The 16,628-nt window shown below is 40.9% G+C and overlaps 1 protein-coding gene and 1 long non-coding RNA gene across 2 annotated transcripts; one reads left to right on the top strand and one right to left on the bottom strand.

Moving 5' to 3' along the window:
• The first annotated feature begins 4,213 nt into the window (after positions 1 to 4,213).
• LOC147338114 (uncharacterized) lies at positions 4,214 to 7,514 on the top strand. Its single transcript, XR_015125020.1, has 3 exons — positions 4,214 to 4,323; positions 4,572 to 4,698; positions 6,635 to 7,514. It is a non-coding gene; the product is annotated as an uncharacterized LOC147338114 (long non-coding RNA).
• Positions 7,515 to 8,933: 1,419 nt separating this feature from the next.
• On the bottom strand, positions 8,934 to 16,599 carry eef1g (eukaryotic translation elongation factor 1 gamma). The gene is made up of 10 exons (XM_086257978.1): positions 16,474 to 16,599; positions 15,454 to 15,612; positions 15,123 to 15,186; positions 14,646 to 14,788; positions 14,377 to 14,520; positions 14,125 to 14,254; positions 13,361 to 13,565; positions 12,220 to 12,392; positions 10,069 to 10,193; positions 8,934 to 9,287 (listed from the first exon to the last, which is right to left on the bottom strand). Exons 1-10 carry the CDS (start codon positions 16,483 to 16,485, stop codon positions 9,129 to 9,131), a joined length of 1,314 nt encoding a protein of 437 aa, XP_086114104.1. The 5' UTR covers positions 16,486 to 16,599; the 3' UTR covers positions 8,934 to 9,128.
• Between the last annotated feature and the right edge of the window lie 29 nt (positions 16,600 to 16,628).

Here is a 16,628-nt window from a genome sequence, read left to right as displayed (position 1 = left end):
AACTGAGAATGAATTAACCATATTTTTTAAAAAGCTGAATACAGTTTCACTTGCCAAACCCGGGCTTGATTACTGCCACACCTGCTGAATCAAGAAATCATTTCAATAGAACCTGTTTGACAACGTGAAGTTGGCTAAAAGCTTGAGGGGGGGAAAAAACACCCATCACACCACAATCTAAGGAAACTCGAGAACAGATCACCAAGGGACTGACATCTATCAGTCTGGAAAGGCTTACAAAGCCATTTATTAGGCTTTGGGACTTGAGGGAATCACTGTGAGAGCCATTATGCAGAAATGCAGAAAACTGGGAACACTGATTAACCTTCCCAAGATTGGCTGTCCTACCAAAATTACTCAAAGAGCACATCAATGACTCATCCAGAAAGTCACAAAAGAACCGAGGGCAACATCCAAAGAACAGCAGGCCTCATTTGCTTAGAGATTCAGCAAAAATAGATGCGTCTGCCTAATCTTTTTTTTTTTTTTTTTTTTTTAAGTTAACATGTTCTTTATTTCTTTTTTTTTTTTTTTTCTTTTTTTTTTTTTTTTTGGCCTGTCCCGTTTGGCTCTTTTGCCATCAGAATTGTTGTCTAAAGGCAAAGAAAGATGCCCAACGGATTTACTTTACCAAACTGACCATCCCAGCCTTGCCGTAATGGTCCATTTGATTCACCTGTTATTGTTTATTTTATTTTCACTTACTGAATACGGGACAGACTTGACTGGGGGAAAGAAGGGGAGAAAGAAAGAGGGAAAGAGAAACAGCTGAGAAGAGGGACGGGGGAGAAGGGCAAAAGACAATCTTAAATGGGGCATTTGTGATCGAACACCCTCAAAATTGGCTGAATGAGAAAAATCCTTCAAAGAAGATTGGGCAAAAATTCCTTCACAGTGATGTGAAAGACTCATCACTGGTTATTGCAAACATTGCAGTTCTTGGCACCAAGGGTGGCACAACCAGTTATTAGCTTTAAGGGGCAATTACTTTTCCACATATGCCCAGGTGGGTTTGGATTGCATTTTCCCATTTAATAAATGAAAAACAGCATTTTGTATTTACTCAGTTTATCTCTGTCTAATATTAAAATGTGTTTGATCATCTGAAACATTTAATTATGACAAAAATTATAACTAGGTAAGGGGGAAAATACCTTTTCATGGCACTGTAACTATTAACAACGGTCCATAGTCATCTGGAAGATAAGCAGCCCTTCATTTCATGATGCATCAAATGTTTTCAATTAAATACTATTTTATTTATATAGCACCAAATCACAACAACAGTTGCCTCAAGGTGCTTTATATTCTAAGGTAAAGAGCCTACAAAGAAAACGATTACAAATACAAAGAAAACAGAGATAAGCCCAACAATCATATGACCCCTTATGAGCAAGTGCTTTGGTGACAGTAGGAAGGAAAACCTCCCTTTTAACAGGAAGAAACCTCCAGCAGAATTAGGCTCAGGGGGGAGCAGCCATCTGCCGCAACTGGTTGGGGGTGAGGGGAAGACAGGACAAAGTCTTGCTGTGGAAGAGAGACAGAGACTAATAATAACAAATAATTAAATACAGAGAGATGTATAAACACATAGTGAGTGAAAAAGATGACTAAAGAGAAAGCATTCAATGCATCATGGGAATCCCCCAGCAGCCTAGAAGTATTGCAGCGTAACTAAGGGAGGATTCAGGGCCACCTGATCCAGCCATAACTATATGCTTTAGCAAAAAAGGAAAGTTTTAAGCCTAACTTTAAAAGCAATCTCAGAGCGAAGAGTTCTAATGGGGTGATATGGCACCATTAGGTCATTAAGATTAGACGGGGCCTGATTATTTAAGACCTTGCATGTGAGGAGCAGGATTTTGACTTCAATTCTGGATTTAACAGGGAGCCAATGAAGACAGGAGAAATATTTCTTCTCTTTCTAGTCCTGTCAGTACTCTTGCTGCAGCATTTTGGATCCACTCAGGGCTTTTCAGGGAGTTTTTAGGGCATCCTTATAATGACAAATTACAGTAGTCCAGCCTAGAAGTAATACATGCATAAACCAATTTTTCAGAGTCACTGGGAAATGCACGCAAGACAGTTCAGCAGCCTGATTCTTCATCCATAAAGCTATGCTGTTTGTATTAGCTGCAGTGTGCAGTTTAGCATTGCATTGGTGGGATGGGAGTATATGTTGCTCTAAAACCTGTATGTAACTTTCAGCATTGATGGTGCCTTTTCCAGATGCAAGCTGCCAATTCCATAGGCACTGATGTATCCCCACACCAGCAGAGATGTAGGCTTTTGAGTAGTGATTGACAAGCCAGATGACTGTTTCTCTTCTTTAAGTCGAGAGGATGTGATGTTGATGTTTTCGAAAATACATTTCTAAATTCAGTTCATTTGAGCACAAAACAGTTTTCCACTTTACCTCAGTCCATTTTGAATGAGCTTTGGGTCAGAGAAGGTGGCAATGTTTGGGGATTGCGTTCAATTATGGCTTCTTCTTTGCATGGCAGAGCTTTAGCCTGCATTTGTAGGTGGGACAGTGAAATCTTTGCATAGAAAAAAATAACTTTTGGAAGTATTCTTGAGCCCATTCACTGATTTCCATGACAGAATCATGCCTGCTGCTTAAGGGCACGAGGATCACAGGCATCCAATACTGATTTTCTGCCTTGCCTTGTGCACAACATTTTCTGCTGATCTTATCGTACTGTCATAAATGAGTTTTTCAAACACTTTATGATTTTTGATAAACATTATTCTGAAATTGTTCCAGACTTAGTGGACAGTTTTTTGCATATTGCTGACCCTCTGCCCATCTTTATTTGGGAGAAATTCTGCCTCTCTAAGGTCATCTCACTGACCTTTTACCGATGAACCTAGATGCAAAAAAATTCCTCCAGCAGTGCCACTTACCTTTGCAGTCTTTTGTTAACCCCAACCCAACTGAAATAGGGGTCATAAATTAGCTAATACTTTTGGTAACGGTAATGGTCTCAGCTTTCTTTGAATTATTGTGGAAAAAAAATATTTGTTTATGAGATTTGACAGTCATTGCATTCTGTTTTTATTTACATTTCACACAGCATCCCAACATTTTAAGAATTGGGGTTGTATTTGAACTTTGGATATACAGCACAAATTTTCATCTTTTAAGTTTTGTCCTTAGCTGTTAAATGTTCCATGGTAGTGGAGCTGCAGACTGGCTACAGATGTATGTGTCTGTCTGTTACTTGATGAGCAGGTAATATGTAATGCATTTACAGGGCTATTGCTGAGGAAACAGATACCTGCTACTGTTGAAAATGATACTATGAAAGCAGTACTATGAGGAAACAAAAATGTAAGCAGTGAGTGGGAGCTCATGCTAAACTGTCATAAAGCTAAGGGGGCTGTACCTTCATAATAATGCTCTGCAGTTAGCCTTCACACTGTCATTGTCATGGTAAGAACTTTTACATACAAACCATGTACTTGTAAGGGAATATTTGAATACTGGGATGATGCCTGCTGTTACTTCTGTAAGGACAGTGTACATGGCTTATTCTAATGCTTATATTATTTCCAAACATATCTGCAATTCAACAAGATTAAAATCACTCTACTGTCTTCAACTGTGTTGAGACTGTTCAAGCCAGGGAAGTTTAAATCCTTGTAATAAAAGTAGAATGTAATTCCTCGCCTTTCAAATTGCTTTGCAAGTTGAGTACTGGGTAAAGTCCTGTTTAAAAACCTATTTAACCAATTTAATTAGCACAGATAATTGAATTTCATCTTGTTGGCAAATTAGCGAACCTATGGAATGAAAACTGATCACCCCATCATTAAGAAGTTTCCCCATAACTGAATTAACACATGCATCATTTGTTACGTCAGATGCAATGTATTACCACGTATGCAATTCTGTGCTACGCTAGCCCCAGAGCGCTGTGGGTAAGTAAACTACAAGCTGCAGCTTCTCAAAACAAAGTGGACCTCAAATAATCATTGAGAGCAGAGTGTACCTATGTGGAGATACACTAGAAAGAAATCACTGGCAGCTCATGAATGTGCAGTACTCAAGATAAACTATCTTGCAACACACGGGTCACGCTGCCTGTTATTTGCTAGCACCATAGTAACTCGTCTATTGGTAATCTTTTTGGAATTCCCCTCAGTTCCTGCTCTCTCGCATGCACACGCTGACTTACAGGGCACACACGAGCACATGCTGATGACTCAGAATGGCAAGCTGTTCCTTTGGTAGAGAAGAGAATGTCAGGAAAAAAGGGGAATAAGAGACAGATCGAGTTATGGTTTCCACTGCAAGCTATGAGTCACAAACACGAGGGAGTGAGTCAAAAAAAAAAAAAAAAGACTATTCTGGGATGGCTACTATAGCAACATAATAAGCAAGGGGGCAGGTACTTGCAGGGATGTTTCCATAGCAATGCCCTGTGTGTGTGTATGGATAAATATCACATGCCCAAAAAGCAGTTTGTTATGTAGTAAGGAACTCTGCCCCACTTTTTTACACAAAGTATTATAACAGTTTTTAAAGAAGATGATTATCCCCCTCCCGTCTTGTCTTTCTATTTCAGCCTGAACAGACCTTTTTGTCTGCACAGAAGAGTCATCTAAACAGCCCGATGCTTGGAACGCCTTCCGCACGTTTGGTCTTGTTGTCACCACCCTACAGCAGGCTTAATAAGTTCCTGGAAACCTCCGGTAAATTTATGTTGTTCAAGTGTTGTAATGCATTGCCCCCAGAAAATTAAGCAAGTGATCTGACACATTACTGATGCACACCTTTGTGAATCTGATTAGATTACTGTGATCATTTTCTTCACAGAGTCTCACAGCTATTCACTATCAACTGTTTTCAGCTATTGATCTCTCACTCCACTTCCATCTGTTGTGCAGGCAGATATGATCCCAAGCTGCACATTCCAGTCATAGCTAAAAATGTTGATGCGCTCACTCACATGAGTATAATGTAAACGGCCAGCAAGTCAGTACATGAAGAACAGATGAGTGAAGTGGGGGGTACCCCTCTGCTAATACAAGTCTAAACGACTTCTTTCTTAACAGAACGTTTTGAACTGAAGTGAGACAACAGTGGTACCTGTTTTTAGTTCTGCAAAAAATACATTTCTAGCAACGCACATTTGTTTTTTCGTGTGAAGATAGCCTAGGGCTATTTTAAACACTGAACGTTGAGTACACACCCAAACCACAACTGTGGAGCTATTATGACTAACATTTGAAAGTAATATTTCCTAATGCACCGTCCTCTAGCCTTGTAGGGTAGCGAACCAACTATAAAGGTTTATTAAAGAGAACACATTTTTATTTATTTTGAATGTTTTTCCAACATGCAATATTTCTGCCTTAGTAGTCATGGCAGTGCATTATTGTAGTTTGGCTTAGTTTGACAACACGCCCCACCTCCAGATTCTGGTAACATGAGACAGAAGCAACTCTGGGGTTTCATGTCCAAAAGTGCAGGGGCTGACTGTTTTCTCTCCATACCTCTCTCTTGACTTGTGTCACGCACTTTCTTCTCTACTTTCACACCGACAAACTCTGTTGCAGGGCAACACAAACTCACCAACAAACAACTTATTAATAATCTCTTCACGGATGACAATAACTGCTTCAACTTAAAGCTGGTACTTGCAGCGGATGTTTCGTGTTATGTTGTCCGAAGTGCTTCGTCACTACTGCAAAAGATCTAATCTTTTCTTTCCCTGCCTCCTTTAGCTATTTCCCCTCAACATACTCACCTTTGACCTCCCTCATTCCATTCTAGGGCTGCGTTTTAGAGCTATAGAGCTGCAGAGAAATGTGCAGCTCGCACACTTTGACTGCACTAAAGCCATGAAAAGACCCTATCACCAAACAAAAGATCTCAAGGTCACATTTCTAATCTAAGAGGATATAATATGATATACAGCATGTATATATGCATGTGTAACTATCTGTAATGTGTTGCAGTCTTTAAACTTCATATTTTCATTCTTGGCCCTGCCTCAAAAATAGAGGACATTTGACTTGAAGTCGCGCTGGGTGCTGACTAAGAATCCATCTTCCTGACCTCATTTTTATTGCTCAAATTTAGTGTGTGTGTGCATGTGAGTGTGTTAGAGGAATTTAAAACCAACCCAGCAACATACTAGAGTGTAGGGAAACCCCATAAAAGTCTAAGGGTGGGATTATGTGGTGGCTGAGTGTTGTTTCTATCCGCCCAGAGATGTCCCTCCAACTGTGACAAGAGTGATGTGCTCTTGTTTTGGCCAGCTGGCCTGTGACAATAAGCAGAGCTGTAAATATGTCCAGATTTGTGTAAAATAGACACATGTAAGGCCTTTAACGATAACTTAAAGACACAAAATCTACACACTCATAATCCATAGACATGCTTAACCCACACAACAGGAACGTCAGTGGTAGCTTTCCTTTCATGAAAACTGTGTCAGATTGCTTCACCTTGCTGTTCCAAGCCCTCCACTGACTACCTAACCCTTTTCCAGATGTGTGTCTCGCAACACCAGATGCTCAGCACATGCATACCATGCCCAGAGCTCCTACTGCGAGCTGACAGCCACACAGGGACCTTGTGTGGTGAAACAATACATCAGCTCTCTGTGTTCCTCCCTTACAGGGCTCCTCGCTGATCCAACTGCTTTCAAGAATCCCCACCCCTCCTCATGCGAGCACACAGAAGAGAGAGAAAAAAAATGTCCAGAAAACGAGGATCAGTAGAGGAAGGAAAAAGTAGTGAGTGTGTGGCCAAGTAAGAAATAAAGACCAGGGGGAGGAAGGTTGGCAGGACTGGAAGAGAAAATGTTGCTCTTTGGCATAAGACAGCTCATTGTTCTCGTGGCTTGCTTCAGTTTGGTTTTTTAACTCTGAGGCTTCTAAATACAAAGCAGGCACAGTATATTGTGTGGACTTGATGCTGCCTCCATCTGGCAGGAAGCTTGCCTCAAAACGATTAAAACTGCATGGGTTCTGCTCAGAGTCATTTCATATTTGACTTACAAAACAGCTTTGGTAACGCCACTCCTTCAGCAATCAAAGGGTTATCCTTCAGCACTTTTGTAACTGCCGCTGTGGTGCGAGTGAAGTCAAAGTTATTTGCTCAAGTTACAGCCCTCTTCCACCGTGATCCACAGGATGAGTGAGTCATGTGTTCAAGGACTTGGGTGCTTGGCTGTTGTGGGAACATTTCCATTTTCTGATTTCCATGAGACTACAGAACAAACTAAAATGGCTTCCCTGATTCCACACCATGGTGGAAGATGGTTGCGCCAAAATGATCTTGAATCACGCTTAGCAAGTAGGAAAAAAATCACACATCTGACTCACTCTGAGATGAGAGTCCTCTCCTGTGCATCTCCCATGAGTGTGTGGATGAGTGCGTCAGAAAGAAAGCCCCTGCATCCACCCGAGAAGTTATAAAGTTTAATGCGCAACACTTCAGTGATCAAACCACAGTCAAGCGTACTAAATGTGTCACATGTTTGATATTAAAGGGAAGTTAAATCAATATGTGCCTGAATAATCTGCATTCATTACACGGGCTCGTCCAGGTGCACCGTTTCACCTGCAACCACTTGTAACAGACAATGCTGCGACAAACAAAGAAACGCCGGGCAGCAGGTGTGGGGAAATTTCAACAACAAATGATCAAGTGTGTTCAACAAACTTTCATATGGTTGGGTGTGTCCGATGAAGACAAAAGCTTTGTGCTCACAGTTCAGCGCCAACAGACAAAATTTATTCAAAGCATCTGCCATTACAAAAGAAAGAGTTTAGCTTTGAGTTGGGCATTCAGGCAGATGTTAAAAAAACAAGTAAATTGATGTACCACACAGGAAACTGTGGATTATGGTTATCCCTGTTTTCTTTTCCTCTTTTTTTTACTCTAGCAATACCAACTTGCAGAAGTAGGTTCTGAAACATGGTATTTCAGCATTGGACTGGGGTGTGGCTCTCTCTACATTTTTATATCAGCCCTGCACGCACACTTATCATTGTCAAAAATAAAAAATAAAAAATCATTTTCCACTTACAGACTACATATTTACATGCGCATTTGGAGCTTTAAACAAGTTAAAGTTTAATGTGAAAATCTGCTCTGAACTTCTAAGTCTTAAAGAATTGTTTTACTTTGGAGTCCATGTGCCTTTTCAACCACTGTCAACTCCAAAACTGAAACACATTTTATTGATGCTTATCAAGTTTAGTGTTTTGTTTTCATGGCGTAAACATGATAACAAAGCACAGATTTTATGTGAATGGCCCTTGCCCTCGTGTATCCAAGAGGAGTTCCTATAAAGATTTGTTTCAGTCATCTCCTTAGGGGAGCACAGACTACTTCAAAACAAGAACCCATAGTTTAAGGCAGACAACATTCCCATCTTCTCAAACCACACAGTTCAGCCCAGCCATTTTCTCTACCAGATGTGCTGTATTCAATAGCCTTCAATGTTAAGTCTTTGCCTGCCCTCTACAGGGACTTGAAGAATCTACAGTTTTAAGTTGGCTTACCATTTGTATAGTAAACCCACATATGGTTTGCAAGTTAGAAATTTAAAAACGCCCTATACATGTTCCAAGACAGCTAGACATTAATCCTGATGAGTCACAAAATCAGCTGAAGTGCATCACAAGATGCCTGCTGAGCCCAAGGTTAAGTAACTGGATAAAGCCAAAATGCAGTATTTTACTGACCTCTTCTGGTTGAATTTTTCATTGCATGTTTCAAAACCTAACCACTGCCTATTAGCATGTGTGGGCACTGTTGTACCATAGACTGCAAGGTCATTTTCTGTTTTTGGTATGCATGATTTGAAGTTAAGAAAACCAAAATATTTCTGTTTGCTTATTCTCAAAACAAAACTTAACAGAAATACATTCAGATTGAATTCACACACAATGGACATCAAAGAAAGAGATAGCATTGAGGGAAATGCTTTATTTCGCACGTCAAACAACCAGAAAACCACTTTGAAGGCCACAGAGAAACTTCATTCTTGTCTTCAAATACTGTCATTCCTGCAGGTAAGTAAGCATGTGTGGCTCAATGTCCATTGGTTTTAAGTGTTGGAGAGCAGAAGCGCAGAGTGCTTTTGTTGACTATCAGTGTCCTCTCACTTGAAGATCTTGCCCTGGTTGAAGGCTTTACCCACATGCTTGAAGTCTCCCTCCCAGGCAAAGTACTCTTTTACCATGGTTTTGCACTCTTCACTGTTTGGATCCAGCTTGCGCCAGTCATATGATTCGTAGTCAATCTGCCAATCTTCAGAGAGCTGGGAAGGAAAGTCACAAATTGAATTCAAGTTAATTACCCTCAGCTTTTAATCCAAAAATATATCATCAACATCACTATCCGATTTTAGATGACACATTCCATCCTACCTATCAAGGCGATAGGTGAACCATAACAGAATGCATTCAAATGCAGACCATGTAGGCTACGGGACACTTTATATGAATGCCAGATCTCAACATTCCTCAAATGTTTTTTTTTTTCCATTTTCACAACAACTGTATACAACAGAGTGGTTTTCCGTGACAACAGCCTAAATAAAGCAGTATCAATAATTATAGTTTGAAATTTAAATGTAAGGTTTAGTGTGTGCACATGTCCACTGCACAAAAGCAATGTTTTGCTGCCTAAAATAGACATGACAATCCACAGAGTTCAAAAGTCAGCTTAGGTCAGTAACCAACAAATACCTGCACAACTAAATCTGTCTTTATTCAAGGACAATTGTCTTAAACTGCAATACGGTTTGTGGCCACAGCATGAACCAGCCTTTTACTCACTTAACCAGAGATGACTGGGATGAATATGGTCTTGAGTTTCTCTTCCCCCGTTAGATTAAGACTGCGTGTCATAATGGGACACTGCCTTGCCCAAAAACAGGGGTAATTTAAAAACACTGACTGGAACGTTAATCCTAACAGAGCTGCAATCCATGCACTTCACCTCGACACATGAGGAAATGCCCAAATCAATGTGAGAAACACTGGGGATATTATCAAATCAGAACATTGATCAAAGCACGTTTAAAATCTAATACTTACAGTGAAGGCCAGTTCCTGGCCTCTGAAGACCCAGATGCCAGAGATGCTGCTGTCGTTGTTGGTGCCGAACAAGATGACACTGGCAAAGGCATTCTTTCTGAGTTTGTCCAGGCGCTGGAACATACCTGTGAGGTACAATCAGAGATTTGAGACATTTTGATTTTTATCAACACGTCAAGGACATCTTCTATTTGATCCATATCTAAAGGAACTTCTGTCTCTCTACATGTAGAACAAAAACAAAAAAACAAATTGCCTGTGGGGCAATTCTGATCCTGTTTAATGTGACCACAGCATGAACCAGCCTTAAACTCACTTAAAACAGAGATGACTGGGATGAATATGGCTTGCAGTTTCTCTTCCCCCGTCTGATTAAGACTGTGTGTCATGACAGGACACTGCCTTGCCCAATGACAGGGGAATAATTGCTTTTCTCCTAATTGTAGTACAGACCCGTTTCTGAAGTTGATTCAAACATGTCCAAACTCCTTACAAGAACGTCACTGAAGACCTGAAGATGACCAATTTAACATTTGACAAAAAGGTACTTAACACTTATTTTTAAAAAACAAATCATGGTTTTAGCAGTGCCAATCCCGTTTGTCCCAATTTACACATTCTTTGAAAACTGGTGTAATCAGCTTTCCTGAAAAACTGCAGGATTAAATTCCAACTAGGGCTGCCACAAACGATTATTTTGATAGTCGACTAGTCACCGATTATTTATGCGATTAGTCGACTAATCAGATCATCATCCACTGGACGTAAAACTACAGCTTATTGCACCAGCAGCATCTGCTCTTATATAACTATCATTAGCTTACAGCTTTAAGCTTTTAAGGTGCTAACTAAAAATAAAGACAAGATGATAGTTTATTCAATTTTAATGAAATTTGCAGATTGTTTCGGTGAAGTTTAATAAACTCCTTGCTATCTAAAATATAACAGGACAACGGAGTATATTCTCCAGCATCTCACACTTCTGATAATCAGCTGTCTGCTTGACGTTTATTCAGCTGTGTAAAAACTATAACTTTAATCTCAGCCAAACCGATTTACTCAGGAACAAATAAAATACTAAAAAAAAAAAAGCCAAACAACAACATTTTTAATTTATCTAAGTGACTCATATATATTTAACCTGAGTCGCGAAAGACGGCGGTGGGTTTGAAAACAATTTGCCGGGAGTCCGGTGTTCTCACGGCGCTAGTGACCTAGCCCCCGGCTCGCTATCGAGCTAGTGGGTAACAGACGTCTCCGAAAACGTCGGAGCGCTTTTGAAAATATGTGGTGTCCTGATAAACTGAGCAGATATTTGAGGTTTACACAGCTACATTCTCAGCTGAAAATATGTTAAACGTTTATTTTGTGACCCAGAAAGAATAATAAGAGTAATATTAAAACTAACTAGCTACCGCCATTGTTGGAAACTAAGCTGGGCCGCGCTATGAATTCTGGGACACAGCTGCTTCTTCTTCTTCGGGGTTTAACGGCAGCTGGCATCCTTGTACATGCTGTGCTGCCATCTTCTGTTTCAGTCCGTTATTACACTCTTAAATCCTGCTATTATTCCTGCGTCTTTTGCGATCTTACAAAGCTTGAAACGACGCGTCGACTATTAAATCAGTCGTCGACGATTTTGATAGTCGACGTAATCGTGACTAGTCGACAAATCGTGGCAGCCCTAATTCCAACCCAGAATCAGTCCAAATGATTTAAATGAGACTAAAACCTAAATCTACACCAGGACTGAGAAAACCAGCAGTACCCACTGCAGTCAACAAGAACACAAGTTAAGATGCATTTAAAATGATCTGTCCTGTGTAGCAAGTCCCAGCACTGTCTCCTCTAATCCCCTCTTTAAGGCTACATGAGAGCCGTCTTAGAAGTCTACAGACTTTCAGAAAAATTCCCATATGCACACGACTGCCTCTGATCCCAACTTGTTCCTGGGCCATAGGAGCAAACCTAAACAGATGGAGGAAATTCATGCCAGCACATGAAGTAGCAAAGAAAGATGTAAGACCAGGGAAGAAAATAAAGCCTTTTCTGCGTTTGCTTTCCAACCAATAAACAACCATAATAATAAAGTAACTTTAGATACTAATGAGACCAAAGGTGTTATATAAAATGGCTGCTGCTGAGTCTCACCTGTGATAAGGTTGCAGCTCTTGAAGGTAAGTGTGAGCTCCTCGGGATATTTGTACTGGCTGTGCCAGATTGAGTAGCCCTCACGGTCAAAGTGCTCCCAGAAGTGGGGAATGGCTACGGTCAAGGTGTCCTCGTTGGAATACTTTCTCTTGAACTCATCCATAACAAATGCGCTAAAATGAAAAAAGGAAATGACACGAGTTATGTGATCCGTGTACATGCAAGGTGAAGAGAACAAGGTGCAGAAATTAGATTGAGATCACTGGAAAAAAATTAATGTAGGAACAGTTACTGAATGCCTACAACCATTTTGTGGGTCCTACAGGACTATAAAAGGACGTTTAAAGCCAGGATTTGCCACTGACAATAACCCGAGTTTATAAATACCCACATGACTCCACCATCTTTACTTCAAAGAGAATCTTTAAATACCATAAAGCCTTGATTATATTCTGTTGCAGACATGGACAGCTGGAGACGACGTGACCAAGTAGTCGTTCCTTTTATACTTCTCCAAGTCCACTGCCTGGGGTATACGCATAGTTTGCAAATTGTAATGTAAATTTCTCTGCAGACAAGTCTGCACAGTCAACCCCCCCCCCAAAAAAAAAAAAATTTAATCAGACCTAAGCCAGCTGACACACAGATATACAGTCAACCTTGAAGGGCAACTATGCATCTCAAAGTTACATTCTGTTTGTGGCCACAGCATGAACCAGCCTTTTACTCACTGAATTCAGAGATGACTGGGATGAATGTGGTCTTGATTTTATTTTCCCCTGTTAGATTAAGACTTGGTGCCATTAAATGGGCACAGTCTTGCCAAATGATAGGGGACCATCTTTCCACAGCATAGGAATGTCAAAACTCAACATGTGAAACCACATAACGAGTTTTAAATGATCAATATGCCAAAGACTGCTACAGATGCACAATAGAGAAATAGGCCTTCACCAACTGATTAACACTCTTAAAGGCAGAGAAGCCTTTAGGGAAAACTACTGGGGTAAAGGGTCACACCCAACACTTGCAGATTGACTCCACATTATAGATTTTTTAATTACCATACAAGGTGTGAGCTTACAGCGAAACAAATTCTGAATGATGAAATGGATACACAAAAGAAAAAAGATCTCTCTACCTCTTTGGCAGGTGTGCAAAGGGGTCCTTGGCTTTAGGCTCTGCAGCCAAAACAGCATCACAGTCATCCATTTCCTCTTCAGGATCAGGCTTCTTCTCTTCCTTTTTCTTCTCTTTCTTCTCCTGGGGCTTGCCAGCCTCCTTTCCTCCCTTCTCTTTCTTAGGAGGAGTCTCTTTCTTGGGCTGCATCTCAGCAAATTTCTTGGCTGGAAGAACAAAACAGTGAAAGTCATGTTCCATCTTTGGTTTTGTATCTGTTGGGAAGGAGCCTGCCCTCAAATCATTTGCCCAACAATGGCTGATTTTAGCTGTGTTAGTATTGGCGTGAATTAAATCAGATATGCAAACTTTATTTTTTTTTCTTAACTTCAAATAGCCTCAAAGACAATGCTGGGGGGGGGGGGGGGGGGGGGGGGGGGCAGTGTGAAGTATGGCCCGACTCCATTGTGCACCTTGAACTTGGCAGCACGATCGGGTGTAATACTAGATTCTTAAATTGGGTTCTACTCTGAGATCCCTCACCAGCGAGGTGATTGGAAGATAATTACCCACAAAATTCAGTTGTCAAAGTGATACAGTATTACTATTATTTTTGAAGAATCCAATTGTGCAAATAACTCAAATATTAGCAGTGAATGCAGCTTTTCCATCTATCATTTAAACAACAATGGTGTGGACTTTTGCTTTTAAACATTTCAGACACTTAGGCTACGAGTTCATACTGTCTAACATGTATGCCTTCTGATCTAACTGCTGGTGACTCACCGTCAAACTGGGCCATCTTTTCACACAGCTTGACCTCTCCCAGGACAGCCTTGAACTGTGGCTGGTTGACACAGGTGACAAACCAGCGGATCACATTGGGATAGGGCTGACGGAAAGAAGGCTCCAGGACCTACAGGGAACAGTGAGGTGTTAATGGCTTCTGGTGCAACTTCCTCCCCAAATTTCATTACAGAGATGAAGTATTGCCATTAGGCTCCAAGGTACCGCAAGGTGCAGCTGTCTGTGACAAACCTGTTTGTAGAGCCAGAGCATGGAGCAGGCCACGGTGATGTCTGCAAGGGTGACCCTCTCTCCCACAAGGAAGGTACGGGTGTTCAGGTGTTGGTTCAGCACAGCAAGGAACTTTTTCACATCCTCCTTGGCCTGCTCGGTGGCCTGGACAGTGGAAGAAAAAGAAAGAAAAATGACTGTAAATCTTATTTTCCAGTACCAAGGTGCAACAACAGGGTGCAGTCCTCTAGGAAGCCATTGTTTCAACTAAGAAACACTGAGCTGTATACCTGCTTGTTGAACTGCATGATTCCCAGAGTGGGGAAGACCCATGCGCTGGCAGGAGGGATGATCTCTGAGTCAGCGAAGCTCACCCACTGCAGCACTTGGGCTGCCGCCTGAGGAGTGGAACCGCGTAGGGTATCATTGCTCACTACGCACACAAGATTTTAAAAAGGAAAGTTGCTGTTATGGTTTCACAGTCGTTCTGATTTTTAAAAAAAATTATAGTACAACTTCAGCATTTTAAGATTTTCTTAATACACTAGAGGTAAAACTGTATAGATATAACTAGTAATGTGGACTGACCCATCTATATGATGATAAACCCTTGAGTCAAGAAATGTCCTGTGAATTTAAATGTTTTGCTGATTGAGTGCTGTATCCCATCACAAATTCTAGACCGAATTAACTGCATCCCTGAGCAATTTTCTAAAACAAGAGTGTAGAATTCAAGCCACTTAATTATTATTAAATGTGAGACTTACAGTAGTGAGCAATGGCATTACTCTCAAACAGACAGAAGCCGTCATCTCCCTGGTAGGCAGGTACCTACAAATGACACAACTACTCATTTGAACACATTCAATGTGTTTTTAAGTCAGAGAACAAAGCGGTGCATGTGCAGATCTGTTAGCTACGAAACATAAAAGGGTGTGTTGTCAAACTGGTTAAATCCCAGCTCATAAGTTGCATTTGACAAATAACGAGTCAACCTTATTCGTGTGGGAAGGAAAAAAAGAGAGGCTCTAAAAGCAAAGCAAAAATGCATATTTAAGGGAATTGATACATTGAATTGATTAAGCCAGCTGTACTTACCTTGCCCAGAGGGAAGTTGTTGAGGAAGGCAGGAGTACGGTTCGTCTGCCCGAAGGTGAAGGCAGGGGCACTCGTGGCAACTTTGAGGCGAGCACCACTGTACTGGGCTGCAATCTGGGCCTTAAAGGCCCGCCAGTTCTCTGGGTACGTGTACAGAGTCTGAAAGGACAGAAGACAACTGTTTTTAAAAGCAAACTGCATATATATGCACCACACCTTTTCAAGCTGGATGTCTAACCATTTGATTGGCCTATGAATGACTTTCAGGAAATAGCCTGGTGTTTTACTAATGTATATACTGAGTCCTGAACAGGCTTCTGTCGGTTTTCTAATTCTACTTAAGGCATGTAAACTTGGATAAAATTGGTAAGCAATCTATCAAACCCGTTAAGAGGCAGCATTTAATTTGTTTTATAGTCACAAATAAAAGGATCCCATCCAAATTAAAAGGGTGGACCAATTAAAATCTGGCTGATTAGGCTATGGAGCATGATGAAGCTGAAATACATGCTGACTTGCACGGAATACCGCATTTCTGTTAATCAGTTATCTAAAATAAATAAATTATTTTCACGTGGCTTAAAACGCTCTCTTGACAAATAAGCTGTTCCTTAACACCGAGTCGCTTAACTTCGGAGAATAAATTTAAATATACGGCAGAATTGAGACTAAATAAACTGAACTGTAGCGATACCCTCAGGTAAAAAAGAAAAAAAGCGTATGATGTGAGGAGGAGGTTTTCAAAGTGATGAATAGGTAAGGTAACGTGGCACAACCCTGAGCTAAGAGAGCGGAGTCTTCCACTTACAATGCATCGTTAGCAACAGCTAACCTGTGTTAGGAGGAATACTGAATGGTATTGTTTACAAATATCCCCTATAAAAGCTAGAAAACACTCCGAAAGCAATGTCTGTGTGAAAAGCTACTCAGTAAGAGGGCAGATGCATCTGATTTTTAGCGGATTGCAGCAGGAAACCTAAAAGTAAGCACTATAGCTGGCCATCTCTCCATCTTACTCACCCCTGCCGCCATCTTCAGGACGAGAGAAAGAAAGAACGACGGCGCGCTTCACTGACGTATTTACGGCCAAATGACGTGCGCGTTCTTGAAATATCCGCGTTCACAATTCTTCTGAACGGCATGGATAAAGCTGCCTGGTCACATTTCAAAACATC

This window comes from Aulonocara sp. 'chitande type north' Nkhata Bay, linkage group LG2, assembly GCF_057382095.1.
Source record: "Aulonocara sp. 'chitande type north' Nkhata Bay isolate Kocher_YH1m ecotype deep benthic linkage group LG2, A_spYH_male_GT1.1, whole genome shotgun sequence".
Classification (NCBI taxonomy): Eukaryota; Metazoa; Chordata; class Actinopteri; order Cichliformes; family Cichlidae; genus Aulonocara; species Aulonocara sp. 'chitande type north' Nkhata Bay.
This window is presented reverse-complemented; position numbering and strand designations above follow the sequence as displayed.